This window comes from Mugil cephalus, chromosome 21, assembly GCF_022458985.1.
Source record: "Mugil cephalus isolate CIBA_MC_2020 chromosome 21, CIBA_Mcephalus_1.1, whole genome shotgun sequence".
Classification (NCBI taxonomy): Eukaryota; Metazoa; Chordata; class Actinopteri; order Mugiliformes; family Mugilidae; genus Mugil; species Mugil cephalus.
This window is the reverse complement of record NC_061790.1, coordinates 8,245,584-8,273,095: the sequence shown is the minus strand read 5'-3', so window position 1 is coordinate 8,273,095 and position 27,512 is coordinate 8,245,584. Positions and strand designations below refer to the sequence as shown.

General features: G+C 44.1%; 1 protein-coding gene across 7 annotated transcripts in view; it reads right to left on the bottom strand.

Annotated features, from left to right (window-relative positions):
- utrn (utrophin) overlaps nucleotides 1-27,512 on the bottom strand; it is a 173,626-nt gene that overhangs the window by 21,259 nt on the left and 124,855 nt on the right. For all 7 annotated transcript variants that reach the window (XM_047573812.1, XM_047573814.1, XM_047573811.1 and 4 more), the window contains 8 exons: nucleotides 23,022-23,083; nucleotides 21,011-21,085; nucleotides 18,292-18,493; nucleotides 17,696-17,781; nucleotides 16,050-16,207; nucleotides 10,481-10,647; nucleotides 8,270-8,381; nucleotides 3,392-3,528 (listed from right to left, as the gene is read on the bottom strand). In XM_047573812.1, the coding sequence (XP_047429768.1) occupies nucleotides 3,392-3,528; nucleotides 8,270-8,381; nucleotides 10,481-10,647; nucleotides 16,050-16,207; nucleotides 17,696-17,781; nucleotides 18,292-18,493; nucleotides 21,011-21,085; nucleotides 23,022-23,083 (999 nt within the window). The remainder of the gene's footprint in view (nucleotides 1-3,391; nucleotides 3,529-8,269; nucleotides 8,382-10,480; nucleotides 10,648-16,049; nucleotides 16,208-17,695; nucleotides 17,782-18,291; nucleotides 18,494-21,010; nucleotides 21,086-23,021; nucleotides 23,084-27,512) is intronic.

Below are 27,512 nucleotides of genomic sequence, written 5' to 3'. Positions count from 1 at the left end.
AAACTTTGCTTTTGGAAACTTGGAACTGCAGTCAGAGAAAAAGAAATAATGAAATAAATAAAAACACCGAGAGCTGTTGTCTTCTGTCATTCCATTATAAATCTGTCAAAATCACGCCGTGTGTTTCACTGCGTTTTTAGGTTGTTTCCTCTTCTCTGCGAACGCCCTGAAAGGTTTCTAAAAATCAATTTAGTTCATCATGATGTGCTAGTCACTTTGTCACAGTTAAGGCAGCTTCTCTCCGCAGAAGCTGTTCAGTTTTTTCTCTCTCAGGGGGTGAAATTAAAAAAAAAAAAAAGTCCTCTACTTGTCCGTCTCTCTCAAAAAAGTTTTCATGGTTAGTTTTCCAATCCACGTTTGAGTCCATTAACCTCTCGGCAAGGACTAACGCAGCACAGACTCGTCCCCTCTAACTGGTTGCGGGGAGCGGAAAGCAAAAGAAATAAATAATAAAAAAAAAAAGAGAAACCATTAGAAAGGTTTTTCACATTATCAAATATAACTGTGACGAATCAAAAATCCTATCTGGCGTGAAATGAAGCGGAGATATAAGTGGGAAGTGAGAGTAGGTGGTGTTTTGGTCTCTCTCTCTCTCAAGGTAAAGAGAAACAGAGTGGGTGGAATTTTAAAAGAAAGGGATGATGTTCGAAGAGCGGAGAGGAGAAACAGAGGGAGCGCATTAGGGAGGGCAATTAGTCAGAAGACAAACTAATTTTCCAATCGTCTCCTGCGGCACTTTTAAAATTAAGACAAGTTCTCTTTGCGAGTGTGAACATAAACATGTTACTGATTTATTTATACTATTAAAAATCTCTGCTTCTAAGTTTAAATATTGGGACTAATCATAATCATGTTTTGGTGTTTACCTAATGTGTCTAATTCCTCTTGTCGATCAGGTTCTTGGGCCTTGTTCCACTTATAGAAAAATCTATTTTAATTTAGGTCGGAGTATTAATATTAGTGACACGGAGACGGCGGGAGTCGCCAAACTGTGACAAACTAGAGCGTTCCCCACCAGCGGCTTCGTGTTTCATCCAGATTTTAATAAGATTAAAAAGCTTCTTTATTGTGTACAGGAGCCTGTTGGTAACACTCGCAGACGAGCCCCAACGTAGCCGAAGAGACAAATAACGGCCACGGAACGGCTTCAAACCTCTCAAAGTCCTGATCCCATTCCGCCGTATTCCGAATAACCTGCGTTTTGCTACGGTTCCTGTAGCCTTAAAAGGCATTTATCAGGCAGGCGGCGCAGCAGCAGCAGTCATTTTTCAGAGAGGACGGGAAGTGAGAACGGAGCGAGGTGGGAGGTGAGGCGGAGGACGGACGAGGTTGGGAGGAATGAAAGCGGCGGAGCGATCCATCTGATCGGCGTGCGGCTGGAAGCCACTGCGTGCGCCGACGTCTCTTGGTGCTTCACTTATTTATTTATTTATTTATCTATAAACTACAAAAGTAAGAGGAGCATGAGTGAGAAATGTCAGAATGTCACGGCGGGGGCGAGTGAGTGATGGCATATTTCGCAAGAATACCGTCACGTGGAGAAAAGGAGACAAGTGATGGATAGACTGTAGAGGGAACGGGGGGAAAAAAATAACTCTGTCAGAGTGTGACAGACTCGGAGGTAAGTGGCGGAGGAGAGGCCTGCGACTCTGACACGCTCATTGGGAAGATGAGGTGCCCGCCCCGGGGCACCCGCAAAATGTGGGCCCGGTTAAACGTCTCTCAGGGGGGATTTACAGCTCATGGAGGAGGGGGAGTAAATCAGATTGGTCGGTGAAGATCTACGGTGCGGCGACGGCACCTGGACCAACAAGGTAAATAATCTCGTAATTTAACGAGGAGGGACGTCGCCGCTGCCAACGCACTGTAACCTGGTAGCAGACGTAGTCAAACCTGTGACCGGAGGATTGTTAGGACGGAAAGACAAAGACACGTTTTCTCAATTTGTTGGATTAAGAAGTTGCAAATAAAATCCGTGTAACCAAGTAGGTGCTTGATTTTTGTCGGAAAAAGGTTTCCCGTGTGGCTTTTCTCCTTGAATCTGCGGAGACCAAACTGCTGGATTACCCGGTTAAAGAAGCAGGTTAAGCCACTTGTCAAGAAGCCGCCATGCTTTAAAGTGAGACTTTAAACCGGCTGAGAGGCTTTGTGAGGAAAAAGACCCGGCAGACGTGCGGCTACAAAAAAGTTATTTTGTTTTGCGCTTCGACCGTTTAGCCTGCAAATGTGATTATCTGGAGGTTCGCAGCTTTAATTGAACATCAGCCAGCCAGCCTGAGTGCCTTTCTGTTACACGAGCGCACTAAGTGTGCCTCGCCCCCCTGAACGCACCCGATGCCATCTGTGCATCACCGCAGCAAGGTGAGAATTTAAAACGAAGATTTTCAGAGGATGCGAGGTCCTCGCGCTCCGTTACCATCAGCTCCGCTTTTAAAAGGAAGCAGCTGCGGGTGACGTGAATGGGGAACTAAACTGTGGGCATCAGTTGTGCTCTCGCCAATCAGGATTTTAAAAGCCGGAACGCTCCACAAACACCGAGGCTGCACGTAGGTCTGCTCGTAATTATGCTGGCCCCCCGCTGTTGGCAACGGCGCAAACTACCAAAGAAAGTCAGAAAGTCAAAAGTTTAACAGCACAGCCACTCTGCACGATCACCTCAACAGAGATAAAACATCAACTTTTTGATCTTAAGACAACGAGACAGTAGTTTAGATTGTAGACTGCTACGGTGAGTTCTGTTCGATTGTCGGTGTGTGGCCAGTGTCTGTTTTTTGGACGACAACAACGCAACACAGACTTTTTGCTTTGCTTTTTGGGACTTTTTAAAGAGTTTGTTCATATGCTTACAGACATATAAAACCAAACGCTTCGTGTAAGGAAGTCAAATTTTAAATGTTTCCATTGAAAGGTGCAAACGAGCTGTAACCCTCGCACAGACGAGACTTTGAGGAAGATGGACCTAAGATGAACTGGTCGACGAGGAACCAGTGACGAGGAAATGTAAATAAAGTTATTCCATCGCACTTGTGCAATACACTTTTAGATCAATACGTCTTAAAAACCACCTCATGAGAGCGCGGAAGTGTTTTAGCAATACCTGAGAGGTTTTCTGTTCCCATTACCATTTTTTTTGGGTAATAGTAGTAGTGGAAACGCAGCAAGAGAGATTAAATCAATCAACACTGTCTTTCCTAATCAGGTCAACACTGAATAAATTTCAACATTTGTTGAATAGTACCATTAAGTAAAAGGTTCCTTATTTATAGATATCAAGATAAAATATGTCATTATGACTGCGTCTGCTCTGTTTAGTAGGAGTTAAACCAAACGACTGACTGACAACTCACTGAATAACATGGCGTCCCTCTAACGAACACACTCGGTTACTTACGTTTCCAGGTTGTCGCCCTCTAAAACCGTCTGGACTGGGAGGTATCCGAGCCGCGGGTGCTTGGCAAAGTACTTCTTCGATCGGAATTTGTTCTTCAGCACTTTGGTGAAATCTCGCATGTCCTCACCTGATGTAGTCTGTGGGACGAAGACAGAAAGCGAGACATGGATGTCTGCGTGTTAGTTATTTGCGTGCAGCGGGTTAATACAGTTCCTCATTCTCGCCAAATTACCTGACCAGAGGGACAGAAAATCCCTCGGCTGACGATTGCTAAACACGCACATTCAAATACACAACTCCCGCAGTTGGCAGATACACATAAATTAACAGACTTGGCTTATTGACTAATCCACACGATTTATGATGTTATCTTGAGGAAACCAACAGCAATTACAGAACAATTACACCAGAACTGAAGGAGAATTTGTGTGTGTGTTATTGTGAGCTTCTCCTTGTGTGACATGTTTTTAAATAGCTTTTCTTGTCTTTATTAGATGGTGAAGAGGCACACATACACATTAAATCAAAGTGGACACAGCAGGAAAGTGAGTGATTGGATCATAGCTGCTTTAAGTACATGTGTTTACGCCTTGCGTCCCAAGCCACCACTTCAGACCCAATCTCACTTTTGTGCTCCGTATGAAAAATACTCACCTATTCCCTATCATTTGCTAAAGAACGCAAATAGATCGATGGCTGTCACTGTTTCAGAACCACAAACATTTTTAGCTGGTTAGCTAGCAAGCTACCGGGACAGAATATCTTAAAAGGCTCTACCCACTAATGAACAAACATCACTTGTGGTGAAACTAAACTTACACAAGAGGACGTCGGTGGGGCAGGCGGCCTGTCAGTTGGGCCAAGATGCATTGTGTGTTCACACTACTAAGAGATGGGGTCACGAGTGGCTCAGAACACCTCCGAATGTGATATGAGCATAGACTGTATATAAATATGTACTCCACCTCTTATAACGTCAAATAACTACGGCGAAACTTCTCCAAAGAATTGAGCATGCACCAACATTATTTTAACTACACAAAATGACAAAAAACATATTTGAAAAAAATAAATATTTGACACGTGTTTTAGTGTTTTACTTTGGTCCATCCATTAACACGGAGGATCAGATCTCATCTTTGATGCGTTCACACCTGTACTTGAAGTTGCGTGTTAATACCGGGTCTGAAAAGCTGGAACTATTATAAGGTGGGAGTCATAACCACTTGACTATGAGGACGCCCTTTTTGTGACTAAATGTGGCTGCCAGAAAAGCACAGCTGAGACACAAACAACCACACTAAAACAACACCTTCCCCTAGGAAAGGTAAAACATTGAAATTACAGTAATCAATAAAGCGCAGCCTCAAAATTTGGCTCCTTCGGAGCCGATTGGAACCGTGGAAGCGTGACTCCCATAAAAATCAAAACCTCATAAAGAGCAATATTGTGGCCATAAAATAAACAGCATGACGAAAAGGAGAAAAAGAATCTTATCGAATGACCGCACAGAGTCTCACAACAGCCGCCATCATCTTGCTGCAAAATCTGCTTTATTATTCAACGCAGACTTGATATTTTCAAAGGCATAAAAACTGAAACACGATTTAGTTTGAGCACGGGGGGAATTAGAAAAATGATTTCGTATTGTACGGATATATTTAGAGTAATAAAGAAAAACAATAAAAAAAAAAAGTGTAGGATTTTAAAACGAAACATTAAGTTGATTCAGGTGAGTTTTTATTGGACTTTTCTCCGGTAGGAGGGATACAGCTTTTTTTTTTTCTCAGGTTAAGATGATTTATTGTATCTTCTTGATGTTCAATAAAGCTCCGTTAAGTGTTTATGAACACAGAGTTTCATATTATAGTTTCACTGGGATGTGTGTCAAAGCTTTTCAAGGCTCCTCTTAACTTTTTTTCTATGGCCACTCCAGTATTGATCCAGACGCTTCGCTGCTTGAGCTGAAAATAGTTGTATGACTCTGAGGTGTCCTCTATTGTTATATAGTATATAGGCTGTATTTAGTTCCATTTATTACTGCCTTTATCTCCACTCTTCTCCCAGGAGCTCGAGAGGAAGAGCCCGTGGACACTACGCTGCTGTCACAGCCATTCTTCAAAGCGGTGGCGGTGATAAGCGGCGCCCGTTTTCTGGCAGACACAGAGCTTAACATTACAGCTGATAATTCAAATATTCACTTAATCAGTGCATACAATCTTTTGACTTATCCCCTCACATTTCTCGCCGCTTCCAGGCTGCTGTCACGAGCGTCTTTTCTCTCCCGACCAGAGCAGATCTCTGATTCACTGATTACTGATTACTATCCTTCTAGCTGTCATCGCTTTCTCTCTCTGTCTTTTTTTTTTTTTTTTTTTTTCATCATCACGGTCCTTGAGTTCTTGATTTCATCCAAGCAACGTCTGTCTCGCCCGGCTGCATGAATTGTTGTCGCAAATCATTTAAAATGTGTCTGTAAGATTAAAATTAGACTGAATTAACTTTTTCCGTATCGTACATCTGTTTTGTTTTTCTGGCTTAAATACTTATTTTCATTTTAAGGGTGACTGTGTGAAGGTGAGTGACATGAATCGTCTTTGATTTTCCGATCTAATGCTAACAAATAAAATCTTAAATCCTCTCTTTCAATCCAATAAAGGTGACAATTAAACTCTTTAGTGACTAACCAGTCGAGAGCTACTATTAAACCAACAGTTTAAGCGTTTGTTGCTGCAGAACAGCTGCAAAATTATTATTATTTTTCCTCAAATCTAGACAACCCACCAGGCATCTTAACTCAAGGAATAATGACCGCGGCTCCATACAGCCGCTCCTTCAAAGTCGATACATCAGTCCCATTTGCAAAATTGAAAAAAGCCAATTAAAAGGCAGAAATGAGGAGCGCCGAGCGAAACCCGAGTCACTCAAAGTATGACGTTAAGCAATATTGAAAAGAGTTGGCCCGTCAGCGAGAGATCCTAATTGAGAAAGGGAGCAGTGTTGAATTTCGCCGAGCTCCCGCTCTCCCAATATTCTTCTCTCTGCATAGTAGTAAAAGGAATATTGCTTTCTGGCATAATTTATAAAACGACCCATGAGAGCTTTGAGTATTTTACTGTGTGTGCTTGTAAATTCAAATGAAGCCGGAGAGTCTGGCGGGAGGGTTGACTGTGGAATAAGTCGGAGAGTTTAGCAGCCCGGCCGAGGACATGTGGGGACAAGGGGCAGATCTGTTTATAAAGTCACATTAGAGCAAAGGTCTTCAACAGGAGGTACTAGAGGTACAATCTTTGGTTGATTAGACATTTTTTTTACAAATTTCTTTAATTACACATTAACATGAATCCAACATATTTCAGTAAACAGATAACGGATAGCTCAATAATGTATATGTATATAAATAGCACTAGGCCAGTAGGTAGGGGGTCCCTACTTCATTCCTGATTCATTTGTGTGTGTTTTAATTCAGACGTTTGACAACAACCAGATACTGACTTTGATTAGAAGACTGAGTAACTGCCAAGATCAAGTCCACTCTAATTACTGTATCATTACATTATTTTATTGGCTGCATTCAACCACCCACGACTCATCCTACCTTACATTAAGATCCTTCTTGTGTGAAACAATGCATAAAGATTTGGCAACTGCGGTATCAAAAAATAGCATAGGGAGAATAAGGGTCACCGCTTTTGTTCGCCCTGACCCCACGGACAAAAATAGCAAAGTATATAAAAGAAATGGTCGTCTACGTAAACACTTAACTGGGCCGCGCAAAGCAATGACCCGAACCACATCCAGCACCTTTGAGATGAACTTAAACATTAACAGCTCGTACTTGAAATGCAAATGCACTTAGAGGCACTCAAAGCACTTTATAGCGTTTCTCATTCATCCATCCACACACACAGACACACACACACCAATGCTGGTAGAGGTGCCACGAAATGTGCACGACTGCCACCGGGGGCAGTTGCTCATCCGGTGTTTTGCTAAGGACACTGTGGCATTTTAGAGGGCGCCACGGATCGAACAATGTCCTCTCCTAACGCTGGAAGCCTCGCTCTAATGCCCGAGCCACAGCCACAGCTTGATACGCACATCCCCAAATTTTTTTATTGCTCCAAAAGCTGTGATTGGTCCGAAATGCATTCCTCTAACAAAAGCACGAAAAGTTCCCCCTCCTCCTGGCCCCTGAACGCCACCTGCTCTCTTTTCTGTGTCACAGTGAACACTTGTTCAACGTTTAATAGCTCCAACCTCCAACACTAGCTGCTCAGTTCCACTCGAAAAAATAAATAAATAAATCAACACAGCTGACTAGCTGTCAACTAGCGGTTTAATTACAGAACGGCGTTAAACAAGTACAAAATAAGCTATGACATAGGCTCTGTGTGCGCTTGAAAAAGTCCAAAACCCTCCCAGCAGAGCGGAGCCAGCGTTGGCTGGAAACGGTTTTTGGAAAGATGGATGTTGTTAATAAACAAACCAGGCTATAAGAAAAAAATCCCAAGCCTAAGGCATTACTGGGAGATTAAAACAACGGCATGAATTCAGCGCAAGACGTTATACAAATTGAAACTGAGAGAGTCTACAAACGTGTTAGTGTAATAGTTCCCTCGGCGCGTCTCAGATGAGCATGAATATTCAGTGGTTGGGGGAGAGTGCAGCGAGTCACCGGCCTATTTGACTTTCAGTTAGTTCTAATCAAAGATGAGTTAGGAGGTAACCGACATCTGACGCGCCGATTCGTGCACCTTCATAAAACGGATGAGTGGAATGTGCCTCCGTGTGTGGAAAAAAAAAGATGAGATGAGATGAGCTACCGAGCAACGTGTGTCTACATGTGTGTGTGTGTGTGTGTGCGTGCTTCCTTACCGGTGTGCAGTACTCCACCATGGGGTAGTTGAGCTTGTGGCCTTTGGCAGTGCGCCCAGAAAAGAAGCAGCTCTGACAAACGTCGTAGTTGAAATGCTTCAGACTGCGATACCTAAAGAGAGAGGAAAAGGCGGAGGGCAAAAGTGAGATAAGTTGCGCTGGGGTGCCGTGTGCGCAGATGTCACGTCCTCAAGGTGCGTTTTAGTGTGTGCGCGCGCTGGGACGTGACTCATCTCGCGCGCGGTTCTTCTGAGAGAAGTGACAGACAGTTGGATTTCCACCAAAACAACAACTATCGGGATGTCGTCCTCGGCGGCCAGCTGCAGCGTCTGTAGCCAGGAAGCCGTTCAGCAGCTAAATTGAGACAGGAGCCATTCAGACGTAATGGCTTAAGTCTTTTATCTTCGTCCCCTCTCCATCTCGCCCAAGGTTAGCTGACTGATGAGCTACGAAAGAGAGGCATACATCACGGGACTCCGCCGCCCAGTCACATGCATCATTACGTACAGACACGCGGCATATTTCCATGAGAGGGGAGCATTAAGTCACCTTCATCAGGAGATGTTGTTGAGTGTTTAATTAAATCGTTTATCCGCTAACAACTTGTCTTAACCCTCGCGCCCTGATGAGCATAAAAGTGTCTTTTTCGTGTGTATTGTTTTGGATTACTTCGTGCTAGTTATGCTTTTTGCTTTCGTATTTGGCAAAGGTGTGTATTTTTTTTTAGCAAATTTTGATACAGCCCATAATGCTCCATGAATCTTTTTTTTTTTGTAAACTGGGCATTGTTTTTCCAAGGCTCTAACAATCCCCCCAAGAGTCGTCCACTTTGGATTTGAAAACAATTCAATTTTTGTTGTTTTTTGTTTTTTGAAAAATTTGTGATGTCATCGTAAACACTGGCATATAAATGCATTAAAAGTCAAAAAATAATCAAACTTTTGGTATTTACGATTAGGACTTAAGTGGATTAAAAGATTTATGTTAAAAAAAGTAGAAAATGTTAATATACACCATTTTTATGGCGTTTTTGAAGAGGACACTTTGGTCCCTTAATGGTAACAACGTAGCAACTTTAAAATCAGGAATGCGGATTAACAGTGGAACCAGTATCATATGGTAATGTGACATCTTCATTAAAAAGCAACCTTTGTACACGATTAGTTCACTATTTTGCAGTTATTTTTGTTCTTGTTTAAACCATTTTAAATGACATACAGAGAATGTCACATTAAAACTACCACAAAGGTCTTTTTTTGGCTTCCTTGGTTAATGTAGTACAAGCCATTAAGTTTTAATTATTCCCGTCGGGTTCGCCATTGTAAGTAAATATGTAAATCTAATGTGTGCAAAGGATGCGTTTGCTTGAACGCACAGGAAATGGCACGTGTTGAATGCGGTGGCTTGTTAACAATCCCATTAATTTGTAGCTGTTCATCAAACGTAAAAACATGTGCACACATCGTCCGTTAAATTCCGTTAAGCTTAAAAAAAAAATAAAAAGAAATCTATTTGTGACACAGCTGGTGTCATGTCTCGAGACCACACGAAGTGCCTGCTATGCATTTTTCTCCCCTCTTTCACTCTTGCTCTCCCGCCTTTCCCTTTCCACCACCGCTCGCTCTCATCGATCAATGACAGAACTTGGGAGATGTGTGCTTCATCAAATGTCTGAATGTATTTCTCTTTCTGCTGGCAAAGCAAAGGATCTGAGGAGGACAATCCTAACACCGCACGTCACACGGCAAGGCGTGAAACTGGAGCCGCAGAGGAAAAAAAAAAAAAAAAAAAAGCCGTTCCCAACAGGAAAAAACAGAACGAAAACGATTTTTCTCCTTTTGTTACCGGCTAAAAAGCAAAAAAAGCAGCTGCGGAAGTGTGTGATTTTCTGTGTGTGCGTAGCGCGGTATCAGAGCGAGGTCTGTCGCGGATTGTTTGCCAGATGATCGGCTGTTTGTGAACTTTGCGAATGTGGCTTGTGTGCGCGAGCGCCTTGCTGTGTTTGTGTACATGTTTCGGCGCGAACCACCAGATGGTATTTAGCCAGTGGTGTATCAGCTGCTGACATTTAGATAAATGCCTGCCCTCCAGAGCAGAGCTGGCCTTTATGCTCAACCAGGAGAGAACAACGCGCAGCCCCACACATTCGCTGTGCGTGACCTGTTACAAGGCTTATTTTTGCCGACTTATTAATGAGCGCGGTCCGTTTACCTGAAGCCGACGATGGGACACTCCTTGCAGATGTTGCACTTGGCCTGATGTTTCGCCGTCTCCGCGGCCGCCACCCGGTGCAGGACGGGCAGCCAGACCATCGACTGGGGCTCCAGGCGCATCCAGTCCACGAACTGCCTCGGCTCCAGCTCCACCTTGTTGGTCACCTGGGCGCGAGAGACGAAGCGATTCATCAGCCGCGTGGAGTTTACAGTTTCTATTAAAGTTAACAAAGAGGGCTGAAGGCACTTTGCGGCATGAGAGGAGAAACATGCCCGACGGACATGCACAGCAGGCTGCAGCTCTTTACCCGTCGCCTAATAAACACGCGGGCGAATTTAAGATGACCACACATATCGAAGTGAGGCACGTTATGGCCCTGAAATGTGAGCTAAGACTAAATAACTTTTATGAGCTGCTTAGTCATGTTTATTGTTTGAAATATCGTACAATAAACCTTGATTGATTTTAGCATCCTCACCGCCCTTGTCCCCCGAGCACATAGCTGCACTTTTAGCCAACGGATAGGCCGCCCTACGCGCAAGCAACCGTGAAAAACAACTCCCAAACTCCCACTACTCCTTTATGTAACTTGCACGGTTTATTCCAGTGCTCAGGGAAACTATCTCAGGCTTCTTCGTGCACAAACGCCAGCAATCACGTTATTCTAATAACCATAATCCTTTCAATTCATCTGCTTCTCCCGCGCACAACGAGAAACTTTACCTGACAGTGTTCACGAGCTGTTTATTCCTTTATTTATTTATTTATTTATTTATTTATTCGTTTTGTGTTCAGCTGCAGATTATAACGAGCTCGTCGGAAAAGCCCGCACAGACGGGGGACGCTTTGACGCGACTGCTGTTTCTGCTAAACAAATCAAAGGCAACCTTTCCATCACCCTCGACACACAAAAAGGGCAGCAAATGCAGCAAAAGGGCAGAATACATTTGCAATAAGAGGAGAGAATAATCAAAAGGAATTGAGTGAGTGAGTGTGTGTGTGTTCCCTTGATCCCTTCCCTAGGCTGATTACGACTATAGAGCGTCTCAACTTTATTAGGACGTATTCCTGGAAATAAATCCCCGCCTTGAAACAAACCGAACCACACTCCAACGGGAAAAAAATTGTCTTTTTAAATGAATATTTTGTTGACGCACATTAAAAGCTCCCGAGCTACAGTTCATAAGACGAGTTGTTGCACAGCCTGTGTTGTTTACACGGTTCTCAACCTTTGAAGGAGGTTCACTTTACTTACAGAAACATGATTCTGGCTCCCCGTCAAAATAAATATGTGATTTCTAAGCTCTAGTCCTTAACAATGCAGCAGGATCATTAGACGGCATAAGACAGAATGAAGAGACTTGATTTTAGGAATATGAGAGGAATCAGATATGCATCAAAGCCCAAAATATCTCCACGTCTGCTAAAATTAATAATGAGAACATATGTTAGTTGAGCAAAATTCGATAAACACGAGCAAAACATCCCGGACCTTTCATCTTCTTAAGGGCGCTCTGGTGAAATAATAAAAAATTACCCAAACGTGAAACTGGTATGCTCAACATCTCATCTCCTGCAGGACAAATGATCACACTTTACTGAGACGACAGCAGACGACCTTCCCTCAGGTGCTGGATGAAAGACTTCACGTATTACATTGGAATAAAAGGACACGTGGAGCCTGTTCTCGCCGTATGAAGAATATTGCTCGAAACAGCTGCAGTGTTTTTTCTGAATGAGTTTGTAAATATCAATTTGCATTTGAATATGATCAGGAAACAGAGGGCCACATTTTGACACATGACTTTATCGTCGTGTACAAATCCCTACTTTGATTCAAATGTTATTTCATTTTTGCGACCGATGATTAAACTGTACGTCGGGGCCATGCATCATCTTAAAAGTAATAAATCAAAGGGAGTACAGCTTTGGTATTCTTTCTGAAATCCTGGTATTATACTGATATTCAGCAAGTGAACTTCAGCTCTCAGGAAATCCTAAACTGTACCTGTTACATTCTTGTCATGCTGTTGTGTATTGTGAGGGTTCTCAGTCATCTCCAGGACATGGTATATCTAAAACCAAGCTAAAGCAAAGCAGCTGGTGACAAGAGGTTCCACCCTGTACCCACTTGAAATGAGTAGAGTCTCTTAACGACCAGATACTCAGCCGCAATTAGAGGATGTTGTTTAAATGGCGTGTTCTTTTTTCCCAGCAATCAGTGGTTCTCTATCGACTCTGGGTTAATCTCATGTAGAGATCGACCGATATGGATTTTTTTTTTTTTTAGGGCCGATAGCGACATTTTTCTGAGCTGATATTTAACCAAAAACAGAAACATTTATTGAACTCAGAGACTACTTAATGGTCTTATGCAAACAAAATAAACAGGTAAAAAGAGGGAGAGTAAAAGCATTTCCCAGCTTCACACACTCTGCTAGTGGGGGAGTGGTAATGTATGGGCTGCACGGGTTCACAGCTCAGGGCTCCCTGTGTGGATGCATCTGTCTGTAAATGTTGCCGGGGAAAAAATATATATATATCGGCGAACGCACCTGTGTATCGACCAATTAAAAAAAAAAAAAAAAAAAAAAAACGAACACAAAAAACGCCGATTTATAGGCAGGCCGATGTATCAGTCGATCTCAGATCTGAACAACATCATTTACTTGGTCATTAACAGACTATTGTCATATCAGTCTGTTTTATTTTTGTTTTAAACACATTTTTTTTTTTTTAAGAGATGTCCGATAATATCGGCCAACTGATAATATCGGCCGATATTAGCCTATTTTTTCCCTATCGTTATTGGTTTTACCACCGATAATGAAAACAGATAACATAATGCCCGGGTTGTGCTGTTGCGCTCTCCTGCTCCTGCTGCTGCTGCTGCTGCTGCTTGTGGGGTCCTGAGACATTTACCGGCACGCAATTGATGACCTTATCAAACTGCACCCGGAGTCAAAACAACAACAGAGTGTAGCTAGTGTGGCTAACAGGTTGCTTGCTACCTAAAATTACTCTGGCCAAAACGCCTGCATATATCGGTATACCATATCGGTTGATATCGGAATCAGAAATTAAGAATTTGGACAATATCAGCTATCGACAAAAAGTAAATATCAGACATCCCTACTTTTTTTTTATACATTTGGAAACTGAACTGCAGTTTCTTATCATCCCTGGATCTCTGGAGTTGTTCATGAATCGAATACTCATATCACTCAATGGGAGTCCAGCACCGTGCAGGAGCAGCCTTTGCTCTCTCTGTGTGTGTGTGTGTGTGTGTGTGTGTGTGTGTGTGTGTGTGTGTGTGTGTGAGAGAGAGAGAGAGAAAAAGCAATTTTGGAAAGCATGTTGTAGACCCACCGAGGTTAAAAAGTGCAGCGTAAGCACAGGCCGTTTACCACCTTTAGGATTCTGATTCTGAACTGAGGACACTTTCAATGGATTTTTTAACCTGATGACACTTCAAATCTCCTTTAAATCCTTCACCCGTTTTTTCGTTTGACCTTCCCCTGCACAATTCCCCCGTCTCCCCATACATTAGTCTCATCTTCACCCCCCCTCTCTCCCCTCTCCTCGCCGTGTAATGGCAGAATTATAGCACTTACAGATTAATTACCGCCTGGCTGAAAAAGATGACGAGATAGAGGGACGGGCGCGTGAATGAAGGAGGGCGACAAAGGGACGGGGAACGAGGCCGTATTTATGGCGGAGCAACTCGTTCATCACAGACCCATTAAACCAAATGGACTGGGTGACTGCACCGTCGCTGGCAGGGCAAACTGACACACAGGTGGCGCACGGCTTCGCTTGTCTATGTTCATGAGTGTGTAAATAAGAGAGAGGCGGTGTGAGTGTCTGAGTGAGGGGAGGAGAGGAGAGGAGGGAGATCTGGCTTCTATCTCCAAACCTGGTTGAATGATTGAGTGATTAATGAGCAACTGGACAACAGCTGCCACGGAAATTCATGACCAGCCAGAAGTCAGTGTGTGTGTTAACGTGTGTGTGTGCGCATTTCCATGACCTCGAGCAAGTGAACTGTAGGCAAGGGAGCGAGGTGGTGCCCGTCTGCATTATTTTGCGAGGACAAAGTTTAAAAGTGCCTCTCTCTGCTATTTTGGGAAGTGCGGCGCAGGAATCCGTAGAATTTACAGCCTCCCGATTTTAACGTTCGGCTCGTATTTATGAGCGGTCCGAGCGCGAGCCGGGGGGAGAAAAGAAGAGTGAGAAAAATGAAACAGGGATCCCGTTGGCGGGGGGATGAAGACATCATTAAATGCCAGTAACGTCCAGAGATAAACCCGGGGAAAAGTGGTTAGCTGGCCACAGTAAAACACTAGAGGACAGCCGGCAGAAGACTGGAGGCCATTTGAGGTTTCACGCTTGGTCAACAGAGCTTAAGTATCGAAGCACTATTTTCACAGGATTGATTGAAGCACGTGTTGTGTGGCCGGGGCGGGGTGGGGAAAAAGTCGAACTGCTTAATGAGAATTAGCTTTTGGGAGATGCATTGAATCTAAATATCTTATAGTATTGACTGACCCAAAAATGTTGCCAGATACAGAAGCGGCTCTTCGCTACGCCGCTAACAAGCCTCAAACTAAATCCTGTCTCTTTGAAGCTTATGCTGTTCAGCTTTTGGATCCTGTATCATATAGGTGTGACAACCGGTCCATGAGGGAAATCTTCTCGGGATAAGTGGAATGCCATATCTTCAAGACACACACTGTGCTTCTCCAACTACGATCAGGCTCCAGAGTCAGGTACGAGGGATGTATTAGCAGCCTCCTCCCCTAGGGATCTCTTGCCTAATAAGTTTTATTTACCCTGTAAGTGCAGGCAACAAATATTATGCATAACCTGAGCCTTGCATCCCCACAAGAGGAAGGAGCCTTCGGTTTATGAAGCAGGGGGTTATGGAAAAGAGATTTAATGCCTGTGACTGAACGTGACCGACATCCCAAATCACCCGACCGCCCACGGAATATGCGCATATGCTAATTTTTTCCTAAGTACGACCAGATAAATTAGGAAACGGTGATCAAGGGGCTCGTTCTCAGATGAGTTGTTGTGTTATTTGGGTCCTTTTAAAACATTTTAAGAGGCACTGACGTTACCCAAGTTGCAAGTCATAACTTTTTTTTTATTATTATTCGTAATTAAACTGCCAGCTATGTTCTCAAAGAAGGGGTCATAAAAATGATCCATCACAGGTTTGTCATTATATTATTTTGTCCGAACAACAGTGCAAACAATTCATTTTGCTCCTTCTAGTCCGAGAAAGACTATTTGAAATAATCTTAGCTTATATTTTTGTGCATACGAATTTCTCTCACTCTCATGCCGTCTTCATGAAATAAAAAGCCTTAATGTTATGAAAGCATCCACTTTAGCACACTGCTAATGGCTCCATGTGGCCAAATGAATATAAAAAAAAACAATCTAGTATAAGAGCATGACAAAGAAATCCCTTGCTTATATGTATTTGTTGGATGCGTATGTGATGCGTGTTTGCTGCTTCTGTGTTTTTTTTTGTTTTTTTTTTCATGTGCAAACATACGTGTTGGAAGCAGCTGCGGACGCTGGGCTCGATGTTGGAGCCTCCGAAGGCGGCCACCTCCCCCAGCTGCCTGGGGATCTGGATGGCTTCGTGCAGCAGCAGGCCAAGCTGCCTCTGGTCACACGTGTCACCCGCTGACGCTACCTGGCTGAAGAGGTCTGTGGAGGAGTGAGAATGAGATAGAGGGAGTGTATGTGGGTGATGTTTAAAATAAAACACACAGGTATAAATAGGTGCAGGAGGAGAAAGAGCCACGGTACGTATCGGGGAGTGGGAGGAAAAGTGTTAGGTAGGAAGACGCGGGAAGAATCAGGGAAAACAGGAGCGTTTTTAATACGTCTTAGTTCTTTCCAGCTCGGCTTTTCTCCCTTTTAATCTCTCCCCCCACCTGCCTCCACCACCTCTCGCACAGATTGAAAGAGCCGCGGCGGTTATGGGTGTCTGCCCAGTGACACGTCGACAGCGCTTATTTCATTATTGTTATTATTTTATTTTAAGATGAAGTATGAAACATCATCAGAGCTCATGCACAAAAAGAGGAAAAGGGGGCAGAGAGAGCGATACAGCGAAAGAGGGGCGACGGCATGGCAGGTCTTTCTGCTCCGCTTGCGGCTGTCTTTGATCTCGGTGTGAGGCCCGGCCTTGATGCCAGCTCCTCTTATGGATGCGTGTACACTTTGTGGCACATGCAGCCACCTGAAATTTTCTGTTTCTGTGAGCCCCGTCACTACGCACAGACCACCTTCAAGAAGTGTCACTGCTGTGGGGTGGGGGTTGCTGATTTTGGTCTTGGTAGGTGGTACATGTCTAAGTAACATCCACACAAATGCAGTGTCGCAAGATGGTCAATGTTATTAGCTTTTCTGTCACTAGTCATAATGTTGTGGCTGATCAGCGTAGTCCTTCTGCTGCAGGATGGCATCCGACATTTGCAACAGTCATAAAAAAACACCTGGTTAGGTGTGTGTGTGTGTGTGTAGGTGTGTGTAATACAGTGTGGCTATATGCATGGGACTGACAGTCAATGAGACTCTAAAAGAGTAAAGGGGGGAAAAACGCAATCAACCGTGCTTGATACCCTTCTCAGGCTAATAGAAACTGCCAGTGGAACGAATAGGCTCAGGGATGGAGTCCGTGCCACGGCACGGGAAAGGGGAGGGGAGGGGAGGGGGGAGGGGGTGGAGAAAAGAAGGGAAGTGAGAGTAAGTAAGACAGGACAAAAGACAAAGTGGAAGTGTTAGACGGATGAACGGCGGTGTGAGCCGTGACAGCGGAGGAAGATGGGCGGAGGGCGATAGAGCCGCAGAAACGGGGAGCGGGAAGTCGAAATGACAGTCGCCTCCCAGTGCAGCGAGCCTGTATTTACGCTTCCCGGCCCTCCAAAACAAATCAGAAAAGAAAATTAAATAAAGAACGGGGGTGAGGAGGGGGGGGGGGGGCGACCGCGTAGGAGGTCTCTCATCCAATTAGACGAGCCGTTCTGAAACTCCTCTTTGTATCTGTTGCTGTGAGTTTGATTAATGCTGCTGGGATTACAGCTGTGCTGGAGCAGGGGTGGGCTGGACCGCTGCCGGCAGGCAGGCAGAGCCGTGCGTCTAAGCGCACGTGTGAATCAGCTGATGCCGTAGCTACTTATTGGCACTTACATTTGTATTTCTCTTCCAGGTGTCCCTTGCAGAGAGACAGCAAGCCGATCTTCATGGACAGGACGCGGATCTTTCCGCTGCGGCCGCTGCAGGAGCACGAGGAAAAGCACGTACATCACATCATAGCAACGAGTTAATTACATTTAATAATGCTGCAGGTCCCTGCCCATCCATTACGTTTTATAGGTTTTCAGTTCATTTCAGACCTGAATTATGTGCAGCAGCTGCGAGAGAAAATCACTATCCTCATCTGTGCATGTGTGCTGCTTCAAACGGCATTTAGACCAGTAACTTTACAGCATTTGCGCAACACATGTTATCACACAGAGTACGTTCACACTGCTCAGGGTAGAGCAGAGCATATTTGAATATGCATGTCTGCTCCCAAACAAACACAGTGTGTAACAACCATTTGCATTTCAACCAAGGCACTGGTGTATAATTAGAATACAGTATGTGGAGCGAAAGCATACGAGTGCGCGTGGAAGGTAATAATCACGTGCCGCGATGCCAATTTTGTGGTACTTATTTCCAAAAATCCAGGATGCAAGTGGCAGATCCCGGCCCCACGTTCGAGAAGAAGGCGGCGTACTCACGTGTCGTAAACGTTGAGCAGCCAGTTGAGACACATGTCGACGCAGAGAGGCACGTTGACCAGGTCTTTGTGCTCCTGCTCCAGGCCGTCGTAGATGGACGTCAGGCAGTTGATGACGTCCGGCACGGACAGCAGCTGATTGTTGGCGGCGAGCTTGTGCTGCTCGAAGGTGTTCTCGGCAACGCTGAGGTCCAGCAGGTCCACTGCAGATAGGGCGGAAAGAAAGAGGAGAGTGGGAGTGGAGCGAGGACACACGAACAAGGACAAAGTAAAAAAGTTATTCAAAAAAAAAAAAAGAACCGCGTAAACAAGACCCGAGAAGAAAAGGGAAGGACCGTTTATAACCTTTGCAACTTGTTCAATGGGCTTTTGGAGGCAGCTCTCGATTTTGTGAAAATGACAAAGAAAACTCTGAAAAGGACAAAGAGCTAAAATAAATAAATAAATAAGGGAATAAATATCGCCTCCGACTGTTTATAGAGCCACTTCAAAACAGCAGACACGACTGATATTTTGTCTAAAACTGTTCAGAAAAGCGGGGGGCTCTGCAGGGAGAACAGACGGAGAACAGACGGACCATTACGCTGAAACATTAATATGAGAGAGAATTAAGGAGTCAGACTGAAAGCGACCGAATTTGTTTTAATTTGCGCACCACGTCTTCAGTGATCAAAAAGGGAGCGTTATCTTTACATCAATATCTCAATTACGCTCAAGTCGTGCTCAGTGCTGTCGACCTCGCTCTAAGTCGAGTGTCTCGAGAACAAGGGAGCAAGAAGTGAATCAGCCGAGCAAGTAGCAAAACAGATAAAACATGAGACAAAATGTCCTGTGCCCAATAAAAAAAAAAAACCTGTGTTGCCCTTTGAATGTGAGTTACTGATGAGGCGATGAAAAACACACTTAAATCCTTCTGGTTGATATGAGGCTAGAAACAATCCACCTCCCAAGACCTTTCAAACTCACTAATTAGCACTGAGGATGTAACGATGCATCGCAAGAAAGAAATCGATACAAACGTGTGACGATTCCAATCAGCTGAGATGAAAAATGAATCGTGATGCTCCTTTTAAACAGCAGAGGGCGCAATCTAGTTTTGAGGCCACTTCTTCGAGGTCATACGATCTTCCTTTTTCATTTTCAAGAGATTTGGTTTATTTGTATTATTCATTTAGATATTTTCATGTGGGATTTGTTCCTTTTCTTTGTTGAGATAAAATATAAAAAAAAGAAAGAAAATACATGAAAAATGTCGAATCAACCAAAGATTTCGCAACCCCCAAAATCTTCGGCGGCAAAATGAGCTGCACAAAACACAGTAAAGGATAAATTTAAGGTTGAAAAAATGTACAGGAGACAATAACAGGAGGTAAGACAGGGAAACAGTTTGCTCGTTATCATAAAAAATAAACATCACGAGCATTTCTTAACTTATTTAGACCTACTGTTTATTTATTCATACTGCACTACTTGCCAAAAATGAGGTTGAGGTTCAAACTATTTTTCTGAATCTCAGATCTCTCTCACCTCACTTATTGCCCTTCTTCCCCTCCCTGAGACATTACTAATTACTGGAGCAGTCCACACGGAACAGAGTCAGACATGTTATCAGAAAGCAAAAACTCCACTTTTTGTCCCCGCGTTGCTCTGATATGGAGCCGAAAAGGCTGTGGCACATTAGCGCGGTGCCACGCAAGCTCATTTGTGCTTCACCGGTCCCTTTGGCACAGACTTAACCCAATTAGCCGTTTTATAGTAGTCCTGTCACGCGTGCGTGCGTTCGCGCGTGCGTGTGTGTGTGTGTGTGTATCTTTCTCTCTCTACAACACACAACATTCACCCAATCTCAGAGATTCCACATAAATCCAGGCTAATAACTAATAACTGCTGATCCTTCTGCCGTGTCTGTGGGTGTTTGCGAGTGTGCTTTTTGGGCTGTGACTGTTCTAATCTAATGGATGAAATTGAATTGCAGCGCCCCGAGTCCAAATCACTCAGGCTAATGCATTCCCGTCACAAACACACACCATCGGAGAAGCAATATAGTAAGTAAGATAGAAAAACGCCTGAATCATTCAAACTCATTAACGGCTAACAAACACAATAACACACTTTGATACCCACGATTATTCAGGTACACACACAAACGCACGCGCGCGCGTCCGGGACTCGCGAAGTCTGCGTTACGTGCGCGCTTCCTTCGAACAGCAGGGTGAAAATGAGCGCCGCGTGTGTCGTGATAATAATGTCAACAGCTGGATAATGGTTGACATTTGTCACCATTATTACAACGCGCAGAGCCCAAGTGGCTGCTGTGAGAGGAGAGCCTATGCGCACCTGCCGAGTGTGGGTGTGCGGATGGGGTTAATGGCCACCTGAGACCGCAGGTAACAGCCACCTTTATCAAAGCCTGAATATTGTTGGGAAAAATGTCAAAAAAAAAAAAAAAATCCCACCTGTGCACAGCAAATGACGCTACGCTCAACAGGCTCAACACAAGAGCCAGCTGTGACTCCACACGGACAACATTCACGTGTTCCCGCTGTGTGTGTAATTTTAAAGCCAAAAAACGCACCTGGCAAATCATAACTGAGCCCCCCTCGCTGCACGCAAACATCAAAAGAAGCAGGGCTGTAGGTAGGTGTTAAGATGTTAAGGTGCCTGTGTGTGTGTGTGTGTGTGTGTGTGTGTGTGTTATCGTGTCTGCGTGTGTTACTTACAGCACAGTGCTTTTTGTAGTCTGCGAATCTTCATGGCTGTTCGGTACGCGGAGAATCTCACATTGTTCAAGTCCGCTACAGGCAGGCAGAGAGAGGGGGGAGGAGAGGGGGGAGATGAAAGGTGAGTGGACAAAGAGAAAAACGGTGGTAGAAAATGGGAAAACAAAATGGAACAGAAATCTGACTCCCGGGCAACACAAACACGACCTCGGTCCCCAGTTGAATCTGACTTATCTGTTAGTTATTGTCTGAGGAGATGGCTGAGGGGACGGCGCGCTAATGTGGACTGTGTAATTAGGTTAGTGAGTCCCGTCTCAGCGGGCGCCGGTGCTATTTGTTGAGCTGCTGCCCTACAGCGAACGCTCCCAAAGTTTCACAGCTTATTACCTGTCGGGCTGCTTAGTCATAGCCGTCGTCCCGCAGGGGCACGGGATGGATATTAGACCAGCAGCGGAAGAGATCAGGGTACGATTCTCCAGCTAAATGTGTATAATTATGTTCTTGTAAATGAAAAGAAGTAAAACACCTGACATTTAGAGCGAGATTTTCTTTTAAATGTTAACGAACTTTAAAAGTAGGGGGAAAAAAACAGCGATTGCAGCATCATGTGGAAAAGGTTGTGCACCCCACTGAGTCAGCACTTAGTTACCCCCTCCGTCGGCTGCCATCGCAGCAGGAAGGTATCACAGCTAGCAGCTAAGAGTCTTTTCTACTTGTGAGTCAGGAATCTTAAACCCCTCTTCTTCAAGGAGCACTTTGAGTTCTGAGGTTTTTTTTTAAGGCTGTCAGCATGTTTCAGATCTACCCACAGATTTTCAGCGGTGTTCCAAGTCGGAGGACTGTTAGAGCCCCTCCGAAAGACTGAGCTCGCCTCCCTTGAATTAATTCACGGCGGATTTTGATGTACGTTTGGGATCCTGTCGAGGGGTTCAAACCGCTTTTCAGATTGACTGACGACATGACGTTCCCGTCCGCCGGGGTTTTATGCAGATACACCTGTGGGGATTGTGTACCGAATCACAGTGGTTTTACCCCGATGATACTTGGCGGTTTTCACTGCATGTCCTGCACCTTCACTCCCATGTCGGCTAAAGCTTCCCGCAGCTCCGGTGCAGTCACATGCGTCGGTATATGTGAGGTTTCGTCTGGAAGATTTGTTGGTCTTCTCTTTATTAACCGCAGTTTGAACCCGTGGACAGGGCTGATAAATTTGTATGGCCGTTCAAGGCATCAATTAGCTTTATTTTAGGTCCTTAGTCAGTTGCTCAGAGGGGCTCATAAAGTTTGAAGAGTCTGAGAATTTATCAGCTCTGAAAATGTCGTCGGAATCCCAATGAAAAAATACTGACCAGCCTCATCACAGAGTCCTCATCAAGTCCTAAAGCGTCAGTTAGAACATTGCATTACACTTTTGCACATGCAAAAAATTTGAATGTGTTGACATGTTTTCTGAATTAAAACAAAAGCTTTCACAGCCACCTTTGCATGAGGATCTAATAATGTTGTAGCAGTAGCAAACGTATGTGTCATTATTTATGTATGCATGTTAGTAACTGTTGAAAAGTGGCTTTTGAGAAACCAGCCCTTTGTCCTCTAAAACACCAGGAAATTGCAATGAAATGGCTTTAAACTTTTCTTGTAAAGGTCGCTTTAACCAAATTAGAGGAAACGTTTGTGTGTAGTGATATCCGCTCAAAATGTGTTAATTAAACAACAACGGCATCTCCTTTCAGATTCGGACTACTTTGGATAAGAAAAGATTGCATTGGAATATCTTTCCAATCCACAAACTGATCGTGAAGGTGAATTGTGTGGATTATCCAGAGCAACAGCAGTTAAATGTTTCAGACCTTCAATATACTAGAGGTGAAAGTCTCAGAGACAGTTATCTGGCAAGGCAAACGTCTAAATATTTCTGGGGGATTTATGTGACCCAACACTGAATAAGAACCTCAGGCCAAGATTTTGGGGGTTTAAGGTAAGACGTTCAGTGGAACTGTGTGTTCAGTACCTAGTGATTGGTAGAGCTCTGTCATCTTTGGATGATCCCAGCAAGTCGTCTGCGTCTGGTGACTGAAAAGGACAACAACAGGACAATTAGACTGAGCCGCACAATAATAACACAAAAAAATCCTGGACACACGAACAAGGCCAGAGTTACTAAGAGCAAAATATACACAAATACACTGTCTGGCCACTTGGATTTAACTAAGCAAATACGTACTGGCCTCCTATTGGATAATAATAATAATAATAATAATAATAATAATAATAATAATAATAATAATAATGCATTGACTTTTCCATTTTAGATGCTCAAAGCGCTTACAATTGGATGCATTAGTCATTTGTTCACACAGTCACACTCTGGTGGTGGTAAACTACCTCAGTAGTCACAGCTGCCCTGGGACAGGCTGACGGAAACATGGCTGCCAATCTGCGCCTACGACCTCTCTGACCACCACCAAACATCACTCACTCGCAATCGTACACCAGGGAGCATACACCGCCGACCTCTCAGTTATTGGACGACCGCTCTACCTCCTGAGCCACTGCCGCCCACAAGTACTCCACGGGCAGTAATCTTTGAGCTGGCACCAAGTTATTTAACCCCACCTGATGCAATGAGTAGCTTCTCATTACTTAAACAACCTTGTAGAAAGACACATCCCGCGATCATAGCAAAGATGTTAGTTTGTTTGAGGAGGGTCAAATTGTCAGCATGCGTCAAGCAGAGAAAACATCTAAGGAGATTGAAGCAGAAACTACTAAAACTGAGTTAAGAACTGTCCCCACACATTACTTTTACAAAACTGGAAGGACAGTGGGGAACCATCGTCTTCGAGGAAGAAATGTGGTCAGAAACGAATCCTGATCACTTTGGTGAAATTAAAACAAAGAAAAACAACTGTAGAACTGAGGACTGTGAATAATAGTGAAAGTACAAGCATAATGTGAAAGGAACTCAAGGGATTAGGACTGAACAGCCTCAAGAAAACCAGTAACCAGTGAGGCTAACCAGGAAAAAGGGCTTAAATTTGCTAGGGAGGATAAAAATTGGACTTTGGAGAAATGGTCATGTGGTCTGATGGGTCCAGATTTACCCTGTTCCATAGGATAGGACAGGATAGGATAGGGCATCAGGGTGAGAAGAGAGGCCGATGAAGTGATGCTCCCATCATGCTTAGTGTCTACTGTACACGCCTGTGGGGGCAGTACTATGAACTGGAGTTGGTGCAGTTACTCAGGTCGAGGTTCTGCACCATAATCAGCCCAAAGAATGAGGTCAGCTGACTACCTGAATACATAATCAATGGATGTTATTCTTTCCTGATGACACAGGCATATTCCAAGATGACAAGAGTGGTTCAGGGAGCATGAGACATCATCTTCACACATGGATTGGTCACCACAGAGTCCAGACATTAAACCCACTGAGAATCTCTAGGATGTGCTGGAGAAGACTTGTGGTCAGACTCATCATCAGTACAAGATCTTTTTGGAAAATTAATGCAACACTGGATGGAAATAAATCTTGTGACATTATAATACCACAGGGAATGTTGCTGTACTCGAAGTTAGAGGCGGACAAACAAGAATTTCTATACTTATAAAAGAAATAAACACAAGAACGGACGAAATAACTTTGATTGTAAAGGCAGACGGAACACAAAACCTAGTCTAGCTAACATCACTTTTTGTGTCATCACCGAATGTGCGAAAATTGCTGATCGACAACTCCTGAATTGAGGCAGGAGGTACAGACTGCTCCACGCACAGAAAAACAGGAGAATGAAACAACAAGAAAACACACAAACACGCACACACATACATTGCGAATCCCCTTTCAAACACCGGGGGGACGTAAACACGAGGGGGCCCGAGTCTCTACTCCCCGTTTCTGCTTCAGACGGAAGCCTCGCACACAAACGCAGAACAACACCAACAACCAAATGCTGTGAAAAAATAGCTCTAACAAAAATAAATAAAATAAAACCCGTTCCAAAACTGATCAAACATGGCTGCCTTCAAACACGGGACAGAAAAGACTGCGAGCGTTGTCGAGCTGCAGCTGACGACCAGCGCGTCTATCATAGCTCTACCGGCCTTGATGACATTTCAAGACGGAACCTGATTGTCACAAGTCACACTCGGATCTCTGCAGAATATCTGAGAAGATTTCTCGAGTTTTTGAAATGATAATTTGAATGCGGGCGAGTCCCTTTGGATTCAGCCGAGACACACTCTCTCTCAGTAGCAGAGTGTGCGAGAAGTAAAGTCGTGCTTGACGGAGAACTGCAGTGCTGCGAAGTGGAAGGCATAAGCCCTGCTCGTACGCAGATGCTCATCGTTATTCAACAGCTGCGTAGACCGATGACCCCTTTCAGACCTGGCAACCACTGCTAATGCCCCATCAACGCTCGTCTGAATCGCAGAAGAGTTTCGAGTTGGGGGATTTGCTGATATTTGCTCCACGCAAATACGTAACCGGGAGGGAGAACACTCCGGGACGCGACCGGCCGACAGCCATCGCCATAAAATATTTCTGTCTGTGTGAACTGCAGAGGGGTACGTCGCAGACAAGACGGAACTGGTGCAATTATGTAATACACAAACAACAAAAGAAGAGGCAGATAGAATTTCCAACAAAAAGATTAGACAGCTTGTGTTTATATCCGCAGCTCATAAATGTCGTGATGTGGAGCGCTGAATTGTCAAGTTCAACCGTATTCCCATCAATCCGTTCCCTAAGCAATCTTTCTGTTGTCCTGCAGGAGGGGAGGGGGGGAGGGGGGGCGCAAAGTGATGACACACTTACTACAAAGCTGCTACAGCTCGGAATAACGCAGCGGGAAACATAAAAAGGCACATCGTATAAAAGAGCGGCAGACAAAAACAGATACTTTTCAATCTGAAAGCTTCACACGGACACATACTGCAGTTTTCCTTCTAAACTCACAGGACAGTGTGAAGTCTTTCAGATCTAATATAGATTTCACACTTGTAATTTCATTTGTGTTGACACACAACTATATCTTTGTAAAGTACATAACTGATATAGTTAAGAGATTTTGGACCATACGCAACCACTAGATGGATTTAATCATCTCTCTCTCTTTTTTTTTTTTAGCTCTTGAACTCATGCTAGAATCACAAATCTTCTGCCTCCCCTTCCTGGGGTTTGTTTTTATTTCACACAACAAACTAAACCAAACCGAAATCCCTTTGGGAAACCGTACTGAGACCGTTCATTTCAGGTGGGTTGTTTAGCCCAGGAGACGGCGTTAAAGCAGCCTCTACCGCGGGCTGGCGGAACCAACTGGTCAAACACGGCGGCGCTCCTTTGAACCTGAGCGAACGGGTTCATCGGCCGGGCACATCCGTGATCACAGGCTGCTGCCGAGTTGAAAGTTACAAGCCTGTCCTCCAAGTCATTGTTCATCTCTGGCTTTCATCTCTGATCCCAGGTCTAGAGCCAAGGTGCAGACACAAATACAGCACAGTTGTCCCGTCCCTTTATGTACTTATCTAAATCAGATTTTTCACTCCATTCGTCTGTCTTAATTTGATTTTCTCCCCAAAATTATACAAAAATGTAGTAACATTCTTTTAATTGCTAGTCGATTTCCACAGAACTAAGGATTGAAACTGATGATTCCTCAAAAACATGTACAGTCAGCATGTGGAGATACAGCCACTGTCTACAAACGTTAGCACGGTTGCTAACGGTAGATGCCTTTTCCTCCATGCTAACTCTAGGCTGCTATTGTTAGCAAGTCTCTACGAGGTCTAACTATACTTTGGAAAATCGTGGCACCCAAACCGCTGAGCTAAGAGGCCAACAGAAAATGTAACCCTTTACGACCTGAACATCCACATGCACATAAAAAAAAGCTTCCCGTAACTCATCGATGGACAAAATTCAAAGTGTGGCTGAACACTGAGAAGTTGCGCTTTCTGGGGGGAAAAACGCTGCCATTACGGTAATGATGACGCATCGGGGAGCCCCAGGAAGAGAGACGTTAGTTATACCTTTGAGATATAACAAAGCTCTTCCAGACAAAAGCACAACTTCCCAGTGTTCAATCACACTTTGAATTTTGTCAATAGAGCAAACCACTGTGAGTTACTGTAATTCAAACACCACAAGCTTTAACTTATCAACAGCGGTACGTCCAGGCTTTAAAAGGTTAATAACAATCATTAGATGATTAATTCCCTCTTTTATGTCATTTATTTCCAATATGTCAAGCTTTTCAAACGTGAGAGGCCCTTTGTAATTTCTAGGGCAGCGATCTCCACAGGAGAAAATTAACACTGCATCAGGCGAATTAAAATAGAAACATTGAAATGAAAGCGGCCCGTAATCGAGGTTAGTGGTTTTTCCTGATTTGTCAGGGGGTGGCTAACCGAGAGCGTCTGCAGACGAAAAACCTGCTCGGCCTCTCGCGCAACGCATGTGACATTTTCATTCGGTTAAGTCATTAAATGACATCTCGGA